Below are 23,800 nucleotides of genomic sequence, written 5' to 3' on the forward strand. Positions count from 1 at the left end.
CTATTGGTGCCCGGGGTACAAGGAGTTAACTAGACTTGCTTATGGGCGAAATGCAGGCCGTTGGTGGTCTTCTCCTTCATGCATGGTTCTCAGCAACGTTCTTGATGACTCTTACCGACTAGGTTCTAGGTCCAACTGCTCTTCTGCCCAAACCCCCGCTGCTCCCTATAGCTTGCTGCCCTAAGCCTGTGTCCCCAATATGGAGCTTATAGCCCCCCATCAGTTGAAAAACTACTCTACAAATGGTCATGTGATGCCGACCAGTGTGGCTTACCCCATAGACTCTGTATGTAACATAATAGGGAGTGTTTATATGGCTATTCCCATTCCAGCTGCCCCGTGTCCATGAATATATCATGTTTATTGGGTGTGCTCCCATAGCAACACCCGTGTCAATCCGGACTATGGATGGAATCCTTCCAGCTGGTTCATTGGCCGGAGTGGGATTCTCTGCTTTTTCTCAGGGTGGAATTCCACTGTCGCCCGGCTGGTTTCTCCTTTCTAATAGTCACTGGAATGCATTGAAAATGGGCCTGAAAAAATTCTCCGCTGGAACATTTGTTTTTCTTCTCCAGTAATTAAAAATATGAGGGTGTATCTTATTTGGTCCACTAAACATGCCTTCTCCCTGTATTTGTACTAAAACATATGGGTGGGAGCTGCCTTATGGGTTCCCGGAGATTATAGCTTATTGTGTACCCAGAGCATTCCTTCTCTGTATATTTGTATTTATACATATGGGTAGGGGGTGCCATAGTGTTTCCCTTAGACAGTACAGTATGGGGGTACAGCTTATTGTGTGCCCAGAACATTCCTTCTCTGTATATTTGTATTTATACATATGGGTAGGAGGTGCCATAGTGTTTCCCTTAGACAGTACAGTATGGGGGTACAGCTTATTGTGTGCCCAGAACATTCCTTCTCTGTATATTTGTATTTATACATATGGGTAGGGGGTGCCATAGTGTTTCCCTTAGACAGTACAGTATGGGGGTACAGCTTATTGTGTGCCCAGAACATTCCTTCTCTGTATATTTGTATTTATACATATGGGTAGGGGGTGCCATAGTGTTTCCCTTAGACAGTACAGTATGGGGGTACAGCTTATTGTGTGCCCAGAACATTCCTTCTCTGTATATTTGTATTTATACATATGGGTAGGGGGTGCCATAGTGTTTCCCTTAGACAGTACAGTATGGGGGTACAGCTTATTGTGTGCCCAGAACATTACTTCTCTGTATATTTGTATTTATACATATGGGTAGGGGGTGCCATAGTGTTTCCCTTAGACAGTACAGTATGGGGGTACAGCTTATTGTGTGCCCAGAACATTCCTTCTCTGTATATTTGTATTTATACATATGGGTAGGGGGTGCCATAGTGTTTCCCTTAGACAGTACAGTATGGGGGTACAGCTTATTGTGTGCCCAGAACATTCCTTCTCTGTATATTTGTATTTATACATATGGGTAGGAGGTGCCATAGTGTTTCCCTTAGACAGTACAGTATGGGGGTACAGCTTATTGTGTGCCCAGAACATTCCCTCTCTGTATATTTGTATTTATACATATGGGTAGGAGGTGCCATAGTGTTTCCCTTAGACACTACAGTACCAGCCCGTTTATCAGCACCAGGATGGAGGGGGCAAGAAAGAGAACTGGGAAGGGGATTCGCTTCCCAGATCCACATTTCTGCTGATGCTGGGAAACTCTAAGATCCAGATTACAGTGCGGTTGCATCAGGCTCAGTGCTTCCAATCTGAATTTCTCTCCAGGCTCAGAAAGATTCCTGTACTGTCGGCCAGAACAGATGGTGAGCAGAACTTTGCCTTGTGCCCCTGCGGCTCTCACTTTGGGACTTATGGACCCATCTGTCACTCACTGCTTAAAGGGACTCTATCTATACAGCGTAACCTTGCTACCTGGCCCGATAACTGTGTACTGGAGCCAACGTGTTATCTCTTCTGTGCTTGTATAAAGTAGCTTTAGTTTTATGGCTGTAATACTAATTATAGAGCATTCTGTCACAGTGGCACAGATCCTATCTGATCCCCCCCATTGTAAGCAGCAGTCCTGCCCTGCTTTATGGCTGAGATTCTAGCTATCTGTATAACAGAGCATTCTGTCACAGTGGCACAGATCCTATCTGATCCCCCCCATTGTAAGCAGCAGTCCTGCCCTGCTTTATGGCTGAGATTCTAGCTATCTGTATAACAGAGCATTCTGTCACAGTGGCACAGATCCTATCTGATCCCCCCCATTGTAAGCAGCAGTCCTGCCCTGCTTTATGGCTGAGATTCTAGCTATCTGTATAACAGAGCATTCTGTCACAGTGGCACAGATCCTATCTGATCCCCCCCATTGTAAGCAGCAGTCCTACCCTGCTTTATGGCTGAGATTCTAGCTATCTGTATAACAGAGCATTCTGTCACAGTGGCACAGATCCTATCTGATCCCCCCATTGTAAGCAGCAGTCCTGCCCTGCTTTATGGCTGAGATTCTAGCTATCTGTATAACAGAGCATTCTGTCACAGTGGCACAGATCCTATCTGATCCCCCCCATTGTAAGCAGCAGTCCTGCCCTGCTTTATGGCTGAGATTCTAGCTATCTGTATAACAGAGCATTCTGTCACAGTGGCACAGATCCTATCTGATCCCCCCATTGTAAGCAGCAGTCCTGCCCTGCTTTATGGCTGAGATTCTAGCTATCTGTATAACAGAGCATTCTGTCACAGTGGCACAGATCCTATCTGATTCCCCCATTGTAAGCAGCAGTCCTGCCCTGCTTTATGGCTGAGATTCTAGCTATCTGTATAACAGAGCATTCTGTCACAGTGGCACAGATCCTATCTGATCCCCCCCATTGTAAGCAGCAGTCCTGCCCTGCTTTATGGCTGAGATTCTAGCTATCTGTATAACAGAGCATTCTGTCACAGTGGCACAGATCCTATCTGATCCCCCCATTGTAAGCAGCAGTCCTGCCCTGCTTTATGGCTGGATATTTTCACAGCCCGGCATTAATTATATGTGCATAGCTGAAGTTTGGGATAATAGTTTCCGTTGGAGCTTTGCAGTAACTCTTTCTGGATGTCCTGCGCCACTGATACCCCCAGCCCCTATAGGGCTCTGTAAAGCAATGAAGGCAAGCTTTGTCTGCCAACAGCGGTGCCTGTGTGTGTGCATGTAAGGCTGGCATAAGCGGGCACTCATAGAATGATGTGGGCAGGCCGGGAAACAAAGGGGACTTTGAGCCAGAGAGTGAAGTGAAGGGAGAAAATGGCGAGCGTATGTGTTTTGGCCGTGTCCAGATGTAAGATGTCATTGTGTGGGTTGAGGGGGATACGCTCCCCCCCAGAGAATCCCGAGCGAGCTCGGCACTGGCACACATCTGGTAAGACTGTGAGTCAGCCCTCCGTGCAAAATAGCCGCTTTGTCCCGTTCCCCCAGAGGGTCAGCTCCTTCTCCGCAGCAAAAACCCCACAATTGTGTTTCCCTGAGTCAGTTCAGACCCTTAACCCTTTACCCGCCGGACTATTTTTGAATCATTGCATAGGGCTGGTGTATGTTTCTACCCCTACGGCAGCTCTGTGCAACAGAACTGGAACTAGACTTGTACCCCAAGAGCTTGTATTTTGCCTTTGCTTGTGCATTCTGTTTGACACCCCCCCCCCCCCCGCTCAGAGTTTGTGGGGTAAACAGGGGGCTAAGAGCAACCAGTAATCACAGCAGGGGGGTCAATGTGACACGGAACAGTGTGTTTGCCCAGTCCTTTGCTTCTGGGTCGGATTGTGTTGACACTGCTGCCTTTGGGTTGGTTTGACCCTATTACGTTAACTAGAATTCCTCCATATTGATCTGATCTCTATTGGCCCCCGCAGGTGTACTTAAGGGAGTTCCCTACCCTATAAAAGCCCCCCCCCCTGCTGGGCTAAAGGTCATTAAGATGCATGTAAACAATTGACATGTTTGCTTGCCCTTTACATGTGTGCTAGCCCATCCCATGGCTATACAAGGCCCTTGGTGGCCAATAGGGATCAACCAAATCCACTACTTTAGGAACCAAATCCTGGATTCGGTGCATCCCTAGTGACCCCCCCTGTATTTGGATCTGGCTAATGATAGTGAGTAAGCCACATGGGACAAATGCCAGCCCCGTGCATGAATGAGCCGCCGGGTTGGCTGGCGCTGTGTATCTAGTGGTGCGTGGGAGCAGGGTCCAAAGATCAAAGGGCGCGTCTTGATCATCAATGACCTTATGGATTTTGGCAATAATCCTGCCCCCAAACCCCCCCCACAGGAACAGGGTCCAAAATGTGCTGCTATGGCTTATGCCAAATAAAAACATTAGATCAGTCTTTGGCCATGGGGCATGCTGGGAACTGTAGTTGAGCAACGGCTCCTGATTAACAGGTTAAAGCTCACGGACTGTCACAGGCAGATATTCTGAAATTACTGTCTTGGCCAATAATGGGGCCCTATAGTGAATAGAGGTCCAGGCATTGCTTGTGGCCTAGGTTGGGGGGGGCATCTGCTATGTGTATATGTAGCCCAATCCAGATCTGGCCAATTGTAGGGTAGGACCGTGGGGGGCCCATACACAGGCAGATAAGGTGCTGAATCAGCACCCAAATCTGTATCTGAAATCTGCCCGTGTATGGGCACCTTAACTGTGCCAGGCTGGGAGAAGGGAGACAGGCCCGGACTGGCAATGTGTGGGTTCTGGAAAGGCCCGGACTGGCAATGTGTGGGTCCCGGAAAGGCCCGGACTGGCAATGTGTGGGTTCTGGAAAGGCCCGGACTGGCAATGTGTGGGTCCTGGAAAGGCCCGGACTGGCAATGTGTGGGGACTGGAAAGGCCCGGACTGGCAATGTGTGGGTCCTGGAAAGGCCCGGACTGGCAATATGTGGGTCCTGGAAAGGCCCAGACTGGCAATGTGTGGGTCCTGGAAAGGCCCAGACTGGCAATGTGTGGGTCCTGGAAAGGCCCGGACTGGCAATCTGTGGGTCCTGGAAAGGCCCGGACTGGCAATGTGTGGGTTCTGGAAAGGCCCGGACTGGCAATGTGTGGGTCCCGGAAAGGCCCGGACTGGCAATGTGTGGGTTCTGGAAAGGCCCGGACTGGCAATGTGTGGGTTCTGGAAAGGCCCGGACTGGCAATCTGTGGGTCCTGGAAAGGCCCGGACTAGCAATGTGTGGGTCCTGGAAAGGCCCGGACTGGCAATCTGTGGGTTCTGGAAAGGCCCGGACTGGCAATGTGTGGGTCCTGGAAAGGCCCGGACTGGCAATCTGTGGGTTCTGGAAAGGCCCGGACTGGCAATGTGTGGGTCCTGGAAAGGCCCGGACTGGCAATGTGTGGGTCCTGGAAAGGCCCGGACTGGCAATCTGTGGGTTCTGGAAAGGCCCGGACTGGCAATCTGTGGGTTCTGGAAAGGCCCGGACTGGCAATCTGTGGGTTCTGGCAAATGCCAGAGGGGCTGCAGTAAGGTGCTATAGACAGTCACTATTTATTGGAGCTGGGGGGGCAGTTTGTGCAGTTGGAATGCCGGGGCCTATGTGGAATCCCAGTCGGACCTGCAGGGAGATCTCTGATTGGTGAAGTTGAACACAGAGGGAATTTCACTGCTTTCCCTGCAGGGAATTAATGGGAGTTTTTAAAGTTTTATTATTTCGCTAAAAAGTGGGTTTTACTTGGAAATATTTGTTTACTTCCTCTGGCCGCCCCCCTGGGGGGGTGGGTTACTGTACACATCTGCTTCTGACTCTCTATAAGCCATGTGGTCCCCCAGGAACTTGCCGGCCGGGGGGGGGGGGGGGGGAGATGGAGCGGCCATGGCCAAACCAAACACAGATGTGGAGAGTGTTATCTAGAGCTGTATGTGTAGCCATGCTAGCCCTGGGCTATATACAGCTCTTATTGAACTTGGGCCACGGAGCTCCGCCCCCTGGTACCCCTGACTGTAAGCCTTTCAGCCCACTCTACTAGTTAGTGACTAGTTAGTATTCTCTGTGTTTGCCCTGCCAGTCGTTTCTCTTGCCTTGTTATTAACTGTTTAATTGCCCCTAAGTATAGCCGGCTAATACCCAGTAGGTGTCCCGGCTTGTATCTGTGTCAGGGTGGAACAGAGAAACCCCGGCTGGAATGCAGGGAAAGGGTTGCCCCGGGGGCATCTCAGAGCTGTTGGTGTAATGTCTTTACAAGGCCATAAATGTCTGCCTGCTTACTGCAGTGCATTCTGGGAGTCCTGATGGATTTAACTCCTTCTCTTCCTTTGCAGTAGTAGATTTATAATAATGATGCTAATTATAGTCATGATTAACTAGGAAACTCCTTAAAGACTGGATTAGAAACTCAGCCTCGTGCCTTAATGATATCAATGACATCTCATATCCTTATCCATTACAGTAGGGGGTACATTATCCCTTATAATACATGAGTGATACTCAGAGTTCCCTGTATAACTCAGCCTGCAGCCTTGTGCCTTTATATGGGGGGCACAGAACCCCTCAGTGACTGCTAATATCCTTATCATTTACAGTAGGGGGTACATTATCCCTTATAATACATGAGTGATACTCAGAGTTCCCTGTATAACTCAGCCTGCAGCCTTGTGCCTTTATATGGGGGGCACAGAACCCCTCAGTGACTGCTAATATCCTTATCATTTACAGTAGGGGGTACATTATCCCTTATAATACATGAGTGATACTCAGAGTTCCCTGTATAACTCAGCCTGCAGCCTTGTGCCTTTATATGGGGGGCACAGAACCCCTCAGTGACTGCTAATATCCTTATCATTTACAGTAGGGGGTACATTATCCCTTATAATACATGAGTGATACTCAGAGTTCCCTGTATAACTCAGCCTGCAGCCTTGTGCCTTTATATGGGCACAGAACCCCTCAGTGACTGCTAATATCCTTATCATTTACAGTAGGGGGTACATTGGCCCAATCAGACAGACTATGGATGTAATAGAGATGATGCAGAATGATCAGGTAGTGCTGGGGGGCACGGGGGAACCAGGCAGGCTTTGTGCAGGAGAATAGAAGAGGTGTGTGTATGAGAGGAATGCTCCTGTTGCCCCTCCCGTAGGAATTTGCCCTGTCTGGACTCCTCTCTCCACTGGAAACATCTAAGAATTTCTCACCCATATCTGCCCCTGGGCTCCCGGAGGGTTTGTGCCAACTAGTACCCTGTAACTTACCACCAAATAAATATATATATATATATATAAAATCTGATTTTAAAGGGGAAGTTCACTCAAATATAGTTCATTTTGCCTTTTAAAGAAATTGTAACTCTCCACGATTTTCCAGCAGACGCTTTTTGCCCTTTTTCGCAATATATTTTGGATTTTAGAGGGGTAAAGAGGCAATATGCCCTCCTGTACTCCCAGAATCCTTTGCTGCTGCCTAACATATATTACCCTGGGGGCAAGGTGGTTGCTATGCATACATCTCCCTAGTGTTATGGTGATGGGGCTGCTGTACATTCCGGAACGTCGGGCTGGTAGAAGAATGTGACATTTGCATTTGTGCTGCGGGAGTGTCGCATAAACCATGACTGCCTACAATTGCCCCGGGGGGGGGGGGGGGGGGGGGGGGGGGGGGGGGGGGGTAAATGTCCAAGTTTGATCTGCCCAAGATGTTATCTCGCAGGTTCCTAGGATACTGCAACGTGTGCCCAAACTGGCTTGTAGCTATAGTAACCAGTGGTACATACTGGTGAATGAAAAGGGCCCCATTGGAAGTTAGTCCAGGTCCAGTAACCCATAGCAACCAGTCAGCAGGTAAGATTTACTGGTCACCTGTTTAAAAGCAAATATCTTATTGGTTGCTATGGGTGCGGTACCCGCTAGTGACACTGTGCTGGGAGGATGTAGGGGCCCATGGGGGGTATTTACGCCTCTGAATGAAGCTGGGCGGCCAAATTGGGCAAAGATCCATTCACCTTGGCCGCAATAGGAGTCATGCAGATCCAACGGGAGAAGCCACATCAACTGGGGCAATTAGGACCCCCAGATAGTTCTAGGAAACTGTTGGCCGCCCCCTTCCTTGTAATCCGGCCAGAGCTTAGTTTCTAAAAGTCGCAACTCTCCAGCTGAGAATCCTGCTGCAACTCCATTGGGCCGGGAAGGGGGGGGCAGCTCTGATAGAAAGCAGATGTTTGTACATACTGTGCCTGGCTCTGCCCTGCACCCCCGGGGCCAATGTGCCCGTCACCCCCTCCTCTCACTAGCCCCCCCCCAGGCACTTGTTATTGCCATACGTGACAGAAATGTCATTTGTTTTTATTTCATGCTCTGTGCAGTTCTCATGCTAACTAAAGAAAAGCAGCTGAAGGTTTAACTTCCCCTTGAATTTTTCAATATTCTGAAGAGACACGAGCTGCGCACAGTTTGTATGTATTCTGGTCTATTAAAGAGCCGGATAGTTCCGGGCATGCTGCTGTACGTCGGGTTTCTGCTGATAGGCGTTTAAAGGGGAAGTAAAGGGGTAAATGAATATCATTTTCATTCCAAAGGGGAGAGCCACAGAACCGAAATGTTAAAGAATTAAAAGAAAATGTAAGGACAACTTTCCCTTTAATGAGCTGTACAGGATGCTTAGACGCAACCTGTGAAATCTGATAAAGTGCAACTGCAGGAAAACTGCGACAGAACCAGCCCAGATACGATCGTTAGCACATTACTGATCCGTTAGCCTATCTGGGTTACATCATGTTCTGCCCCCACCCACGTTTGGTGGGCCCTCTGGTCTGGGAGCCTCTGAGAAGCACTTGTGTATTGGGTACTGGGCTATAGAATGGCCTGTAATGGGGTGCCCACTGTAGTGCTTGGGCCTGTAATGGGGTGCCCACTATGGTGCTTTGGCCTGTAATAGGGTGCCCACTGTAGTGCTTGGGCCTGTAATGGGGTGCCCACTGTGGAGCTGTGGCCTGTAATGGGGTGCCCACTGTAGTGCTTGGGCCTGTAATGGGGTGCCCACTATGTTGCTTTGGCCTGTAATGGGGTGCCCACTGTGGTGCTTTGGCCTGTAATGGGGTGCCCACTGTGGAGCTGTGGCCTGTAATGGGGTGCCCACTGTAGTGCTTGGGCCTGTAATGGGGTGCCCACTATGTTGCTTTGGCCTGTAATGGGGTGCCCACTGTGGTGCTTTGGCCTGTAATGGGGTGCCCACTGTGGAGCTGTGGCCTGTAATGGGGTGCCCACTGCAGGGTGCTTTGGCCTGTAATGGGGTGCCCACTGTGGAGCTGTGGTTTGTAATGTGGTGCTCACTGCAGGGGTGCTTTGGCCTGTAATGTGGTGCTCACTGCAGGAGTGCTTTGGCCTGTAATGGGGTGCTCACTGCAGGGGTGCTTTGGCCTGTAATGGGGTGCCCACTGCAGGGGTGCTTTGGCCTCTAATGGGGTGCTCACTGCGGTGGTGCTTTGGCCTTTAATGGGGTGCCCACTACGGTGGTGCTTTGGCCTGTAATGGGGTGCCCACTGCAGTGGTGCTTTGGCCTGTAATGGGGTGCCCACTGCAGTGGTGCTTTGGCCTGTAATGGGGTGCCCATTGTGGTGCTTTGGCCTGTAATGGGGTGCCCACTGTGGAGCTGTGGCCTGTAATGGGGTGCCCACTGCAGGGGTGCTTTGGCCTGTAATGGGGTGCCCACTGCAGTGGTGCTTTGGCCTGTAATGGGGTGCCCACTGCAGGGGTGCTTTGGCCTGTAATGGGGTGCCCACTGCAGGGGTGCTTTGGCCTGTAATGGGGTGCCCACTGTGGAGCTGTGGTTTGTAATGTGGTGCTCACTGCAGGGGTGCTTTGGCCTGTAATGGGGTGCCCACTGCAGGGGTGCTTTGGCCTCTAATGGGGTGCTCACTGTGGTGGTGCTTTGGCCTTTAATGGGGTGCCCACTACGGTGGTGCTTTGGCCTGTAATGGGGTGCCCACTATGGAACTTTGGCCTGTAATGGGGTGCCCACTGCAGTGGTGCTTTGGCCTGTAATGGGGTGCCCACTATGGAACTTTGGCCTGTAATGGGGTGCCCACTGCAGTGGTGCTTTGGCCTGTAATGGGGTGCCCACTATGGTGCCTTTTTGTTCTGATGAGCAATAAGGAAGGGGGGCTTTAATGCATTTGTAACAAGCTTTGCACTGGTGTGGCCCCCCCTCCTTGAAGATCACTATACAATTCACCTGTATATAGAAAGGAGCTGGGGGTGCAAGGGAGTAGGAGCTGAGGGGGCACGGGAGTACTACTAGGTGCCACGGGCAGTAACAGTGAAAGTCTGGGGGTTCCTAGTGGGGCAGTAAGATGAACAGGGGGGGTGCAACAGAGTATCCCTTCTCCCCCAGGGTGAGATTCTGCCCAGAGAGAGGCGCTGGGTCCCTGTGCTGATTGGGCGACGGATTCCAGCGCTGGATAAAGAGCCGCTTTGTGCCTTGTTATATAACCCCCGGGGGCTCATATTTCAGCTGCTGGCTGGGGCCAGTCTGGATGCTGTTTGGGCTTGTCTGCCCTTTAAAAGCAAATATCTGCCTGAGGCCTGGGCTAGTGGCCGGGGGCTAGTGCAACTCCTCGCTTTATGGCCTGATTGATTGTCTGAGGGTCAACATGTCCAACAAGTGGTTTCACTTGTGTTTGGAATCCCCAGCTCTGAAAGCCAATCAGCCCATATTGTTCCAAGAGCTTTTGGGTGTATTTCCCCTTTAAATATCATCGTTACTAAATTGAATAGAAATAGGGACAAGCTGTGTGGGCAAAGGAAGGGTTAATGTGTGGGCAAAGGGAAGGGTTAATGTGAGGGCAAAGGAAAGGATTAATGTGTGGGCAAAGGGAAGGGTTAATGTGTGGGCAAAGGGAAGGGTTAATGTGTGGGCAAAGGGAAGGGTTAATGTGTGGGCAAAGGGAAGGGTTAATGTGTGGGCAAAGGGAAGGGTTAATGTGTGGGCAAAGGAAGGGTTAATGTGTGGGCAAAGGAAAGGGTTAATGTGTGGGCAAAGGAAAGGGTTAATGTGTGGGCAAAGGAAAGGGTTAATGTGTGGGCAAAGGAAAGGGTTAATGTGTGGGCAAAGGAAGGGTTAATCTGACTGAATGATGAATGGCTGGATGGAGGGAATGGGAAATGCAGGAGGGCTGATAGGGCCCCACAGTGAGATCATTAAGCAATATGGCAGATTCCCGGCAGAGGGGAGGGGCCTGTGTTAGGGGCGGGCACAAGTTCATCTGGAGCCTGGGGCTCCTGTTGGCCCACGGCTACAATAACAAGGCAAGTCCATCTTCTGTCCTCATGTGTTTTCTCTCTGCCCCCCCCCCCCCCCCCCCCCGACATGGTTGAACTGCTCCCAGCATCCCCTGCCAGCCCACGGTTGAGAGTTGTAGTTCAGCGCCGCTGCGTCTGTATTGTACCCGTGCCAGGGATTAAAGGGAAACTCATCCCATAATTACACCCCTGTTCCTTTAGAGGTTCCGCTCTAATATCCTTTGGTGGTTTTGTTTGCTCTGCTCCGGCTGAGCTTTCTAATCTCCTAGTTAACCCATCCCCGGTATCTCCAGGCAGCAGTGCTGTAATGGGAATAGGAAATGATATCTTCGTTCTTTAGCCCTTGGATATTTGCCCTTTTCTTTTTGTTAGGGAGGAGAACGCCGGGTTGTGACTCATGGAAAGCTGATTGGGTTCCAGGCTGTGAAATGTCTGGGTTTCTGCTTCTTCCACACAACTGTCTGGATCCAATGCTGCTTTTTTTTTTTTTTTTGACTAATATATTTGGCTCCTGTCCCTGTCTGTCCCTGAGGAATGAGCTGCTGGGAAGCAACAGCACTGAGAGGGTTAAACTTCCCCCCCCCCACCCCCTTCCTGTATAGCAGCTAAATAATATTACAGATTGTGACTGTCAGTCCTGCAGGGATTCTATGGTATTTAGGTGTGTGGCCCTTTAACCAGATGATATAAAGGGGAAGTAATCCCAAAAAGGAAAAGAAATATCATTCTAATCAACTCCCCAATACCCATTCATCCCTCATTCTCACTGGGTTTATAGTTATGTGTAACTGTCACTGTGTCTGTTCCTTTCCCTTCCCTGCACTGCTGGTTCTGACTCCTGATACAACTCCCCAATACCCATTCATTCCTCATTCTCACTGGGTTTATAGTTATGTGTAACTGTCACTGTGTCTGTCCCTTTCCCTTCCCTGCACTGCTGGTTCTGACTCCTGATACAACTCCCCAATACCCATTCATTCCTCATTCTCACTGGGTTTATAGTTATGTGTAACTGTCACTGTGCCTGTCCCTTTCCCTTCCCTGCACTGCTGGTTCTGACTCCTGATACAACTCCCCAATATCCATTCATCCCTCATTCTCACTGGGTTTATAGTTATGTGTAACTGTCACTGTGTCTGTCCCTTTCCCTTCCCTGCACTGCTGGTTCTGACTCCTGATACAACTCCCCAATACCCATTCATTCCTCATTCTCACTGGGTTTATAGTTATGTGTAACTGTCACTGTGTCTGTCCCTTTCCCTTCTCTGCACTGCTGGTTCTGACTCCTGATACAACTCCCCAATATCCATTCATTCCTCATTCTCACTGGGTTTATAGTTATGTGTAACTGTCACTGTGTCTGTCCCTTTCCCTTCCCTGCACTGCTGGTTCTGACTCCTGATACAACTCCCCAATACCCATTCATCCCTCATTCTCACTGGGTTTATAGTTATGTGTAACTGTCACTGTGTCTGTTCCTTTCCCTTCCCTGCACTGCTGGTTCTGACTCCTGATACAACTCCCCAATACCCATTCATTCCTCATTCTCACTGGGTTTATAGTTATGTGTAACTGTCACTGTGTCTGTCCCTTTCCCTTCCCTGCACTGCTGGTTCTGACTCCTGATACAACTCCCCAATATCCATTCATCCCTCATTCTCACTGGGTTTATAGTTATGTGTAACTGTCACTGTGTCTGTCCCTTTCCCTTCCCTGCACTGCTGGTTCTGACTCCTGATACAACTCCCCAATACCCATTCATTCCTCATTCTCACTGGGTTTATAGTTATGTGTAACTGTCACTGTGTCTGTCCCTTTCCCTTCTCTGCCACTGCTGGTTCTGACTCCTGATACAACTCCCCAATATCCATTCATTCCTCATTCTCACTGGGTTTATAGTTATGTGTAACTGTCACTGTGTCTGTCCCTTTCCCTTCCCTGCACTGCTGGTTCTGACTCCTGATACAACTCCCCAATATCCATTCATTCCTCATTCTCACTGGGTTTATAGTTATGTGTAACTGTCACTGTGTCTGTCCCTTTCCCTTCCCTGCACTGCTGGTTCTGACTCCTGATACAACTCCCCAATATCCATTCATCCCTCATTCTCACTGGGTTTATAGTTATGTGTAACTGTCACTGTGTCTGTCCCTTTCCCTTCCCTGCACTGCTGGTTCTGACTCCTGATACAACTCCCCAATACCCATTCATTCCTCATTCTCACTGGGTTTATAGTTATGTGTAACTGTCACTGTGTCTGTCCCTTTCCCTTCCCTGCACTGCTGGTTCTGACTCCTGATACAATTTATTACTATGTACCATACTAAGTACAACACTGTCAGACGTAGGGAACAAAGAAGACTCTGTGGGGGGGTTTGGTTCTGGGCACAGGGAAGCTCTGTGATTCGCAGAAGGGGCTCCATCCTGTTTACCCAACCCCTGGGCTGTGTGGGGGTCAGTGTACGCGCAGCTGGAGGGCTGTCACTTTCCCCCAATGTCATCTTTACACTCACACCCTAAACCCAAACAAAGACGCTGTTACTTTTCCCACCAGATGTAACTGGACTCCAGCCGGGGGGCCACTGGGGTTCCCTTTCACTGTTTGGCTGCAAAATGTACTGTATTTATAAAGAAGGTGTTGTCTTTCGTTTACTTTCCATTGTGTGCCCAGAGCATTCCTCCTCCTGTGTATTTGTATTTATACATATGGGTAGGAGGTGCCATAGTGTTTCCCTTAGACAGTACAGTATGGGGGTACAGCTTATTGTGTGCCCAGAACATTCCTTCTCTGTATATTTGTATTTATACATATGGGTAGGGGGTGCCATAGTGTTTCCATTAGACAGTACAGTATGGGGTACAGCTTATTGTGTGCCCAGAACATTCCTTCTCTGTATATTTGTATTTATACATATGGGTAGGGGGTGCCATAGTGTTTCCCTTAGACAGTACAGTATGGGGGTACAGCTTATTGTGTGCCCAGAACATTCCTTCTCTGTATATTTGTATTTATACATATGGGTAGGAGGTGCCATAGTGTTTCCCTTAGACAGTACAGTATGGGGGTACAGCTTATTGTGTGCCCAGAACATTCCTTCTCTGTATATTTGTATTTATACATATGGGTAGGGGGTGCCATAGTGTTTCCCTTAGACAGTACAGTATGGGGGTACAGCTTATTGTGTGCCCAGAACATTCCTTCTCTGTATATTTGTATTTATACATATGGGTAGGAGGTGCCATAGTGTTTCCCTTAGACAGTACAGTATGGGGGTACAGCTTATTGTGTGCCCAGAACATTCCTTCTCTGTATATTTGTATTTATATGTGCCAGTTTGCATATTATTCAATGCTGATTAACCCCTTCTCCTCCAGTATTACTTATGGTCTTTGCTTTTTATATCTTTCCAGCCCTTCTCGGAGCTTATCGATGACTCCGCCCTGCTGGATGTTCTGGGGCAGCTCATGGGGGACCCGTTCCTGACAGAGAAGTACGAGATGATGGAAGTCGAGATGAATCCGAGCTCCCCATCTCCCATGATCAAAGCGGAGCACAGTTACTCTCTGTGCGGCGACTCTCGCCCCCAGTCCCCCTTTACTCACGCTTCCTCCGATGACAACTTTAGTGACGGTAAGGGACATGGGTAAGAGAGCAGCCCAGGGGCAGGAACTGGGGAGAATCAGGAATTACATGGGGGTAGATTCAAGACCACAGGTAAGAGAGCAGCCCAGGGGCAGGAACTGGGGAGAATCAGAAATTACCTGGGGGTAGATTCAAGACCATGGGTAAGAGAGCAGCTCAGGGGCAGGAACTGTGGAGAATCAGGAATTACCTGGGGGTAGATTCAAAACCATGGGTAAGAGAGCAGCTCAGGGGCAGGAACTGGGGAGAATCAGAAATTACCTGTGGGTAGATTCAAGACCATGGGTAAGAGAGCAGCTCAGGGGCAGGAACTGGGGAGAATCAGGAATTACCTGGGGGTAGATTCAAGACCATGGGTAAGAGAGCAGCTCAGGGGCAGGAACTGTGGAGAATCAGAAATTACCTGGGGGTAGATTCAAGACCATGGGTAAGAGAGCAGCCCAGGGGCAGGGACTGTGGAGAATCAGGAATTACCTGGGGGTAGATTCAAGACCATGGGTAAGAGAGCAGCTCAGGGGCAGGAACTGGGGAGAATCAGAAATTACCTGGGGGTAGATTCAAGACCATGGGTAAGAGAGCAGCTCAGGGGCAGGAACTGGGGAGAATCAGGAATTACCTGGGGGTAGATTCAAGACCATGGGTAAGAGAGCAGCTCAGGGGCAGGAACTGGGGAGAATCAGGAATTACCTGGGGGTAGATTCAAGACCATGGGTAAGAGAGCAGCTCAGGGGCAGGAACTGGGGAGAATCAGAAATTACCTGGGGGTAGATTCAAGACCATGGGGAAGAGAGCAGCCCAGGGGCAGGTGGGGAATAGGAGCTCTGTAAGGGGTTAACAAAGATCTAATCCCAAGAGGTGACAATCTGGGCTTTAGTAATGGGCCTCTATGAATACATATGCATAATATCTAATAAGGAATCAGAAGATTCCCGCTGCAGACTACAGCGGTTTTTAAGCAGCCATGTAGTATGTATCCTAATTGCCTATTGATCAAACTGGATTATATGTGGCATACTTCCCCTTTAAACGAATGCACCTTGCCTCCTGGGTAAGTTTGAACCCAGTCTCTCAGTCAGGGCAAGGGTTAAACTTTGAGTTCTAGAAGGAAAGTGCCGGAAGCTCTGAGCATTGAGATTCTGTTCCAGTGACATCAGGAGAAAGTGATTAACCCCTCCCCGGCTGGCTGGCTGGCAGGGATATAGGCCCAGCCCAGTATGGGGGGGGGGGGCACACAGTCTCAGCCAATGGCTGATTAGGGGTCATGGTGGGAGTTGTAGTCCAACAGCAGCTGAAGAGGTAGGTAATTCTGCCCTTGCACTTGGGGCAATAGGGCAGTTACATTGTGGGGTGGTCTCCATTTTGTGGTCTATCACTAAATTAAAGGCCAAGTAAAGCTCCCAGGTAACATTTGCTGCTCTATGAGGCTGAAGTTTTATTGGTTTTTGTTACTTTTTATACCTTTATTTCTCTATTGAGGGCCTTTGCTATTCATACACCAACCTCTCATACAAACCGCTCCCTGGTTGCCAAGGTAATCCGGACCCTAGCAACCAGATAGCTGCTGAACCAAAAGTGAAATAACTAATAAACTACAAACAATAAAAAATGAAGACCAATTGCAAATTATCTCAGAATATGACTCTTTACCTCATACTACAAGTTGTGCTTCCACTATCAACAGTCTGGGGCGGACTTTGCGCAGTCAGGGCCAGTGGGCACAGTCCATCTCTGTATATTTCTTATCTCAGAAGCTGCTGATAGTCCGTCCTGCTGCTGAGTCCGAGGGTTCGCGGTGTTTTTGTTGCTCACACTGCCCCGGGTCAGCGGTCGGACCCAGGATTGGTCAATATTGTCTCTCCGGAAGAAGGTAGAATAGAAACACTTATTGTGAAAACTCTACAGCGCCCTCTGGTGGCCAAAGGTTTAGCCCATTAGGGATAATGGGGGGGGGGAAGTGGGAATTGATAGACAAGCAGTTTCAATATGTGTTTAAGTTAAATGTCTTATTCCCAGTTTAGGAATGATTATATTTATTTATTCTCATTTGTTCTCTTTCTCTACAGCCGACCTGACTGGTGATGATTGGTGCCTGAATGGGGAGCTCACCGCCACAAGCCCCGCCTCCAAAATTAAGGTGGAAATTCCTCTCGATGAGACCCCTGGCCTGGTCCCGTCTGTGTCTCTGGCAGCCAACGCCGTCTCCGCTTCCCCAGAGGCTGACAATCCATCCGAGATGCCGGTTCCTGAGCAGGTAAATAGTCCAAAGCGGAATGGGGGTCATGATCAGACTCTGTAATTCTGTCTCGCTTTATGGCAGGGATTTTAGATATACAGTCAGGATCAGTTACCCTTTATCTTAATTACAGCACTGCCGGGAGAGGCCTGCGCCTAATTTGGCTAGGATTGTGTTTGATTGTACAGCGCTGCGGAATATGTTGGCGCTTTATAAATAAATGTTGATAATAATAAAGCTTAGGATGAATAGAAATAGAAATGCGCACAGAATTCACTTTCCTCTTTCTTATTTCAGGGTAAGATTCTGAGCCCCGTTTCCCTGCCGCAAATTAAACTGGAGCCGCACGAGGTGGACCAATTCCTTAATCTGTGCCCAAAGGAAGGTGCGTCCATAGTGTTTCCCTTAGACAGTACAGTATGGGGGTACAGCTTATTGTGTGCCCAGAACATTCCTTCTCTGTATATTTGTATTTATACATATGGGTAGGAGGTGCCATAGTGTTTCCCTTAGACAGTACAGTATGGGGGTACAGCTTATTGTGTGCCCAGAACATGCCTTCTCTGTATATTTGTATTTATACATATGGGTAGGGGGTGCCATAGTGTTTCCCTTAGACAGTACAGTATGGGGGTACAGCTTATTGTGTGCCCAGAACATTCCTAATGCCTCTTTTATCTCCAATTCCAGCTGCCACCACAGAAGCCCTACAGATGCCCCCCACCCCCCCTAGCAGCCATGGAAGTGATTCAGAAGGGGGTCAGAGTCCCACTAGGTCTCTCCCACCCCCCAGCCCGGTCCAGTCACAGGCTGGTGGCAAAATGCCTGCTCGCAGCCCCTCTGCTCTCTCCAACTCGCCCCTGCTGACTGCCCCCCATGTAAGTCTAAGCGCCTCTGTATGATTAATGCCCACGTCTCAACTAATCTCATTTGTTGGTCGTACCAGTGATGTCACAAGTGCGGCCATCTTGGTTACCGTGGCTTTGTTCTTGCCCTACAGAAGCTGCAAGGGACCGGCCCCCTTATGCTCACAGAGGAGGAGAAGAGAACTCTAGTGGCTGAAGGTTACCCCATCCCCACCAAACTGCCCCTCACCAAAGCAGAGGAGAAGGCACTGAAGAAGATCCGCAGGAAGATTAAAAACAAGGTGAGAGGGAATCTGGTCTCTGTGCCACCCTGTTACATGCAGTGTATAGTGCCCAAGTGCCACCTGTGTATGCTTGTGCCCAGGGTGGCACGGGGGGTACAGGATAGGGAATATACAGACCAACCCAGTCCATAAGGTTAACAATTTGCCTTACTTGGCAGGGTGGCCAACATGTCAGCACACCCCTAGTTTTTTTAACCTTAACTTCTCCTTTACCTGAGCGCAGAGAGGAATTGCTAATGCAGCCTTAGTGTGGGTTTACTTACCCTTTATTTCCAATCTCTTGTCAGATCTCCGCCCAGGAAAGTCGCAGGAAGAAGAAAGAATATATGGACAGCTTGGAGAAGAGGTAACTTGGGGTGCAGAGGGGAAGTGAGGGGAATTAGGGGGCTCTGTAATTGGGAGAAGAGGTGACTTGGGGGGCTCTGTAATTGGGAGAGGAGGGGGCTTGGGGGGCTCTGTAATTGGGAGAGGAGGGGGCTTGGGGGGCTCTGTAATTGGGAGAGGAGGGGGCTTGGGGGCTCTGTAATGGGAAGAGAAGGTGACTTGGGGGTCTCTGTAATTGGGAGAGGAGGGGGCTCTGTAATGGGGAGAGAAGGTGACTTGGGGGGCTCTGTAATTGGGAAAGGAGGGGGCTTGGGGGCTCTGTAACTGGGAGAGGAGGGGGCTCTATAATTGGGAGAGGAGGGGGCTTGGGGCTCTGTAATTAGGAGAGGAGGGAACTCGGGGGGCTCTGTAATTAGGAGAGGAGGGGACTCGGGGGGCTCTGTAATTAGGAGAGGAGGGGACTCGGGGGGCTCTGTAATTAGGAGAGGAGGGGACTCGGGGGGCTCTGTAATTAGGAGAGGAGGGGACTCAGGGGGCTCTGTAATTAGGAGAGGAGGGGACTCGGGGGGCTCTGTAACTGGGAGAGGAGGGGACTCGGGGGGCTCTGTAACTGGGAGAGGAGGGGACTCGGGGGGCTCTGTAACTGGGAGAGGAGGGGACTCGGGGGCTCTGTAACTGGGAGAGGAGGGGACTCGGGGGGCTCTGTAACTGGGAGAGGAGGGGACTCGGGGGCTCTGTAACTGGGAGAGGAGGGGACTCGGGGGCTCTGTAACTGGGAGAGGAGGGGACTCGGGGGGGCTCTGTAACTGGGAGAGGAGGGGACTCGGGGGCTCTGTAACTGGGAGAGGAGGGGACTCGGGGGGCTCTGTAACTGGGAGAGGAGGGGACTCGGGGGGCTCTGTAACTGGGAGAGGAGGGGACTCGGGGGGGCTCTGTAACTGGGAGAGGAGGGGACTCGGGGGGCTCTGTAACTGGGAGAGGAGGGGACTCGGGGGGCTCTGTAACTGGGAGAGGAGGGACTCGGGGGGGCTCTGTAACTGGGAGAGGAGGGGGGTGAGAGGCAGAGTTGTTACATACATATGGTGCTGTAACTGGGAGGAAAGGTAACATGGGGTGAGAGGTGGGTCGGGGTTGGCGCAGGTAATTACTGCTTGTATGCACTGGTATTAATGATATAAATATCTGCCCAAGGAACTGGCACAATTCTGCCAATATCTCGGGCAGCTTGTGGCACCATTACAGGGGACGTTCCCCAAAGCTCAGTTTAAAAAGCCCCAACCCTTGTGCCAGATAATAAGATAATGCAGCACACGAAAACCCTTAACAACATGCAGCAGTGAATGGGTTACTCCAATTGGCCACACCCATTTTAATGATAGCTCTCTTAACATTTGCCAGGCTACCAATCAGCTTGCAGCATTCCTGTTCAATTGTGTCTCTTTGCTTTAACAGGGTTGAGAATTGTTCCTCGGAGAACAGCGAGCTGCGCAAGAAGGTGGAAGTTCTGGAGACGACCAACAGGTCAGAACCTTGTCTGGGTGGCGCCAAAGCCTATGGGTCATGTAGGGATAGGTGCAGGTAGTAAGGGGTTAAATGCTTGCACCTATCTCTGGCATTCATGCTGGCTGCAAAAAAGGGGCAAAATGTGCTTTTTTGCTGTGATTGGCTGTCAGGTTCAGGCTCACTCCCTGATTGGCTCTCCTGTCGCTCTTTCTCTGCAGGACCCTACTTCAGCAGCTCCAGCGTCTGCAGGCGATGGTCACGGGCAAAGTTACCCGCTCGTGCAAAGCCGCCGGCACCCAGACTGGCACCTGCCTTATGGTGAGTCTTGTCCTTTGTTATATATCGGGGGGCTCATTAACTTCTGTGCCAACAGGCCCCTCTGCAACCCTGCGCACCCCAACAACGTCTTTCTTCCTCTCTTCTCTCCTGCAGATGGTCGTCTTGTGTTTTGCTGTTATTTTTGGAAGCTTTACCCAAAATTTAGATCTATATTCATCATCAAGCAAGACTATCCGCGAGCCGAGCCAGCATTCAGCCCCAGAGTCCTATGCAGCGTCTATAGGTAAGCGCTATATAGAAAAATTGGGGTAACAGTCACCCCGCTATAGTTCCAGGGGTACCCAGGGCACAAATAAGCACTCACCCCAAATCCCCCCCTAACTGGCCTTCAGGCTGGGCCCCCTTAGCCCATAACAAGGTTACAGATATATAGAAACATTGGGGTAACAGTCACCCCGCTATAGTTCCAGGGGTAACCATTCCCTGTCCCTTCCCAGTTCGTTCCCGGAAGCTCTTGCTCTTCGAGGAGCACCAGGCGCTAGAGGAACTACACAGCTCAGCGGTGACGTTGGACACACAGGACATCTGGGAGATCCAAGCCGAGTCCGTCTCTAAACAGCAGGCGGCGCTGTTGGAAGAACTCCATTTGTCCCAGGAGAAAGCATTCAGCCTATCAAATGACAGCAGGAGCGACGTGCCAGTTCGGCACAGGTAAGAGGCGGGGAGACCTGTGAAGGAATCGGGGTGCATTGTGGGTATCTCCTGTAAATGAACCTTTCAGATAAAGGGGAACTAATCCTGCCTTGTGTTTTGTGAGCCAATGGGATCCTCTTTCTCCCTCTGAGCTTTCTGCTTTTTAACCCTTTCTAGGTTCACTTCGGAATTTGGACATAACGACACCACCAAAGTCATAGAGTTGGACCGGACGGTCAACACGACTTCCTAATGGAGGATCCTGTCCCCAGCCCCCTCTCTTTTCTTACCCCCCCACTGCTCCACATTGACTTCTCTTACCCCTTTGCCCCCCCCATGAGCCCGCCCCCTTGGACTTGTCCCGCTGTGCTGGGCTTAGGAGGCCGGGACTCATCCCTGATATCGGCGAATGAGAGACGTTTGCAACAAACGAGAGGCTGATTCCTTATGAGCATCAAATATGGCCGCCCACATGAGCATAACATGGCCGCCACACTGGGAGTGTCAGTCTGTCCCTCGTTTGCAAGGACCGAGGTTGGAGGTGGAACGGACCCCCCATTCTCTGATTCTGGGGACCCCGCTGATTTTGCCTTTGGGGACAAAACGAGCAACTTTTTATATTTATTTATATGGAAGCAGCCCTACTGCTTTGTGATACAACACTGCCACCTAGGGGACGGGACATGTATGACAGCCATATTTTATTTGCAGAATTGGTGTTGCTTGCCCTTTAATTACCAGAGGGAATACATACAAATAGGCAAGGCTTTAGGTATAAGTTATAGCAGTGATCTCTGTATCCCGGTGCCTTAATGAGTCCCAACCCCGGCAGCTTCTGCCTTGCTGCCCCGGAAGCCATTGTTGCCACACTGGTCATCAGACCCCCCTAATCCTCCAACCTGTTTTCCCATCATGCCTTCCGTAGCAAGTTCAGGACCAAAGAGAGGAAGGTAATTGGGTCGGACTTGGGACTTTGGGGGTGTCCCTAGACCCAATAATAAGATTCCCTTACAAGTCGCAGTTTCATTGGTTTCTCTCCGCCCCTATCGACTGTTGTAAATAGTATTTATTAGTTCTGTAAAGGGGAAGTAAACCCCATGGAAGATCCCGTCTTTGTATATTATTGTCTCTAGATCCTTCTGATATTCCACATTACTTCTCAGTGATCTCTTTTATAAACCCCCGCCCCCAGCTAGCCGCTGATTGACAGGGTGAGTACTTACCCTTTAATTCTAAGCACTGGTCCATTGATCTGTCTCACTGTCCCCCCCCCCCCCCCAAAACGAAGTTGGCAAATCAGTGTCTGTTCTGAAGTCTCCTCCCCTGACGCGAGTCAAACGAAAACGGGACATGCTTCTCTCTCCCTCCAGATAGCGAGGGGTTAAACAACACCCCCCCTCCCCCTTCTCTTATTGTGACTTTTAGCTTCTCTATTTTTGGTATTGTATTTTTTATAAAATGTAAACTGAAAAAAAAAAATCCAATAAAAAAAATAGCTGCATTCTGATTGGTTTGTACCGAGTCTGGCATTGGGGGGGGCAGGGCTTAGCTGAATACAAGACTGCAGCGGCTCAGGGGGGGGGGGCTGGAGGGATTTGTTCAGTCACGCCCCCTAGCGGTCATTATAAAGGGCTTGCTGCACTCTAGGCAGTGTGCAAAGGGGCGGGGCTTATTGTTGAGTGGGCAGGGCTTAGACAGTCCCAGTGTTCCTGATACAATATCATTCTTAAAAAGCCAAGATTCACAGCTGGAATATTCCTGGTTTGTAGGAAGATCATAAATAGCGACTTTCCGGCGTGGGAGCCTTGGTCATGTGATCAGACTGAGCAGCTGCCGCGCTCTCATTAACACCATTAATTAGCAGCAGCTCTTTAGCACAGGGCACAGGGTACTGTCTAACTGCCACCTTGTTACACCCCATGGGGGAGATATACTCCTCATTGGCACATTCCCTGTACTAAGCACAATTCAGCAGGAACAGCCCCCTAAGTTTGCCCATAGCCTGTACAGAGAGATACCATAAAACTATGGCACATAGGGATTCCCCTGTACTAAGCACAATTCAGCAGGAACAGCCCCCTAAGTTTGCTCATAGCCTGTACAGAGAGATACCATAAAACTATGGCACATAGGGATTCCCCTGTACTAAGCACAAATTCAGCAGGAACAGCCCCCTAAGTTTTGCCCATAGCCTGTACAGGAGAGATACCATAAAACTATGGCACATAGGGATTCCCCTGTACTAAGCACAATTCAGCAGGGAACAGCCCCCTAAGTTTGCCCATAGCCTGTACAGAGATACCATAAAACTATGGCACATAGGGATTCCCCTGTACTAAGCACCAATTCAGCAGGAACAGCCCCCTAAGTTTGCTCATAGCTGTACAGAGAGATACCATAAAACTATGGCACATAGGGATTCCCCTGTACTAAGCACAATTCAGCAGGAACAGCCCCCTAAGTTTGCCCATAGCCTGTACAGAGAGATACCATAAAACTATGGCACATAGGGATTCCCCTGTACTAAGCACAATTCAGCAGGAACAGCCCCCTAAGTTTGCCCATAGCCTGTACAGAGAGATACCATAAAACTATGGCACATAGGGATTCCCCTGTACAATTCAGCAGGAACAGCCCCCTGAGTAAGCTTCTTTGCCATTTTCTATTCAATGCTATGGGAAAACCAAGAATGAATCTCAGGTCGGTACCCACCCGTGTCCCTGAACGTTG

The 23,800-nt window shown here is 49.8% G+C and overlaps 1 protein-coding gene across 1 annotated transcript in view; it reads left to right on the forward strand.

Annotated features, from left to right (window-relative positions):
• creb3l2 (cAMP responsive element binding protein 3-like 2) overlaps positions 1 to 22,577 on the forward strand; it is a 32,113-nt gene extending 9,536 nt beyond the window's left edge. The window contains exons 2-6 of the mRNA NM_001126879.1: positions 14,657 to 14,876; positions 16,952 to 17,139; positions 17,419 to 17,506; positions 17,812 to 17,991; positions 22,342 to 22,577. Coding sequence (NP_001120351.1) covers positions 14,657 to 14,876; positions 16,952 to 17,139; positions 17,419 to 17,506; positions 17,812 to 17,991; positions 22,342 to 22,382 — 717 coding nt within the window. The 3' untranslated portion in view covers positions 22,383 to 22,577. The remainder of the gene's footprint in view (positions 1 to 14,656; positions 14,877 to 16,951; positions 17,140 to 17,418; positions 17,507 to 17,811; positions 17,992 to 22,341) is intronic.
• Positions 22,578 to 23,800: the final 1,223 nt, after the last annotated feature.

This window comes from Xenopus tropicalis, chromosome 3 (genome assembly GCF_000004195.4).
Source record: "Xenopus tropicalis strain Nigerian chromosome 3, UCB_Xtro_10.0, whole genome shotgun sequence".
Taxonomy (NCBI): Eukaryota; Metazoa; Chordata; class Amphibia; order Anura; family Pipidae; genus Xenopus; species Xenopus tropicalis.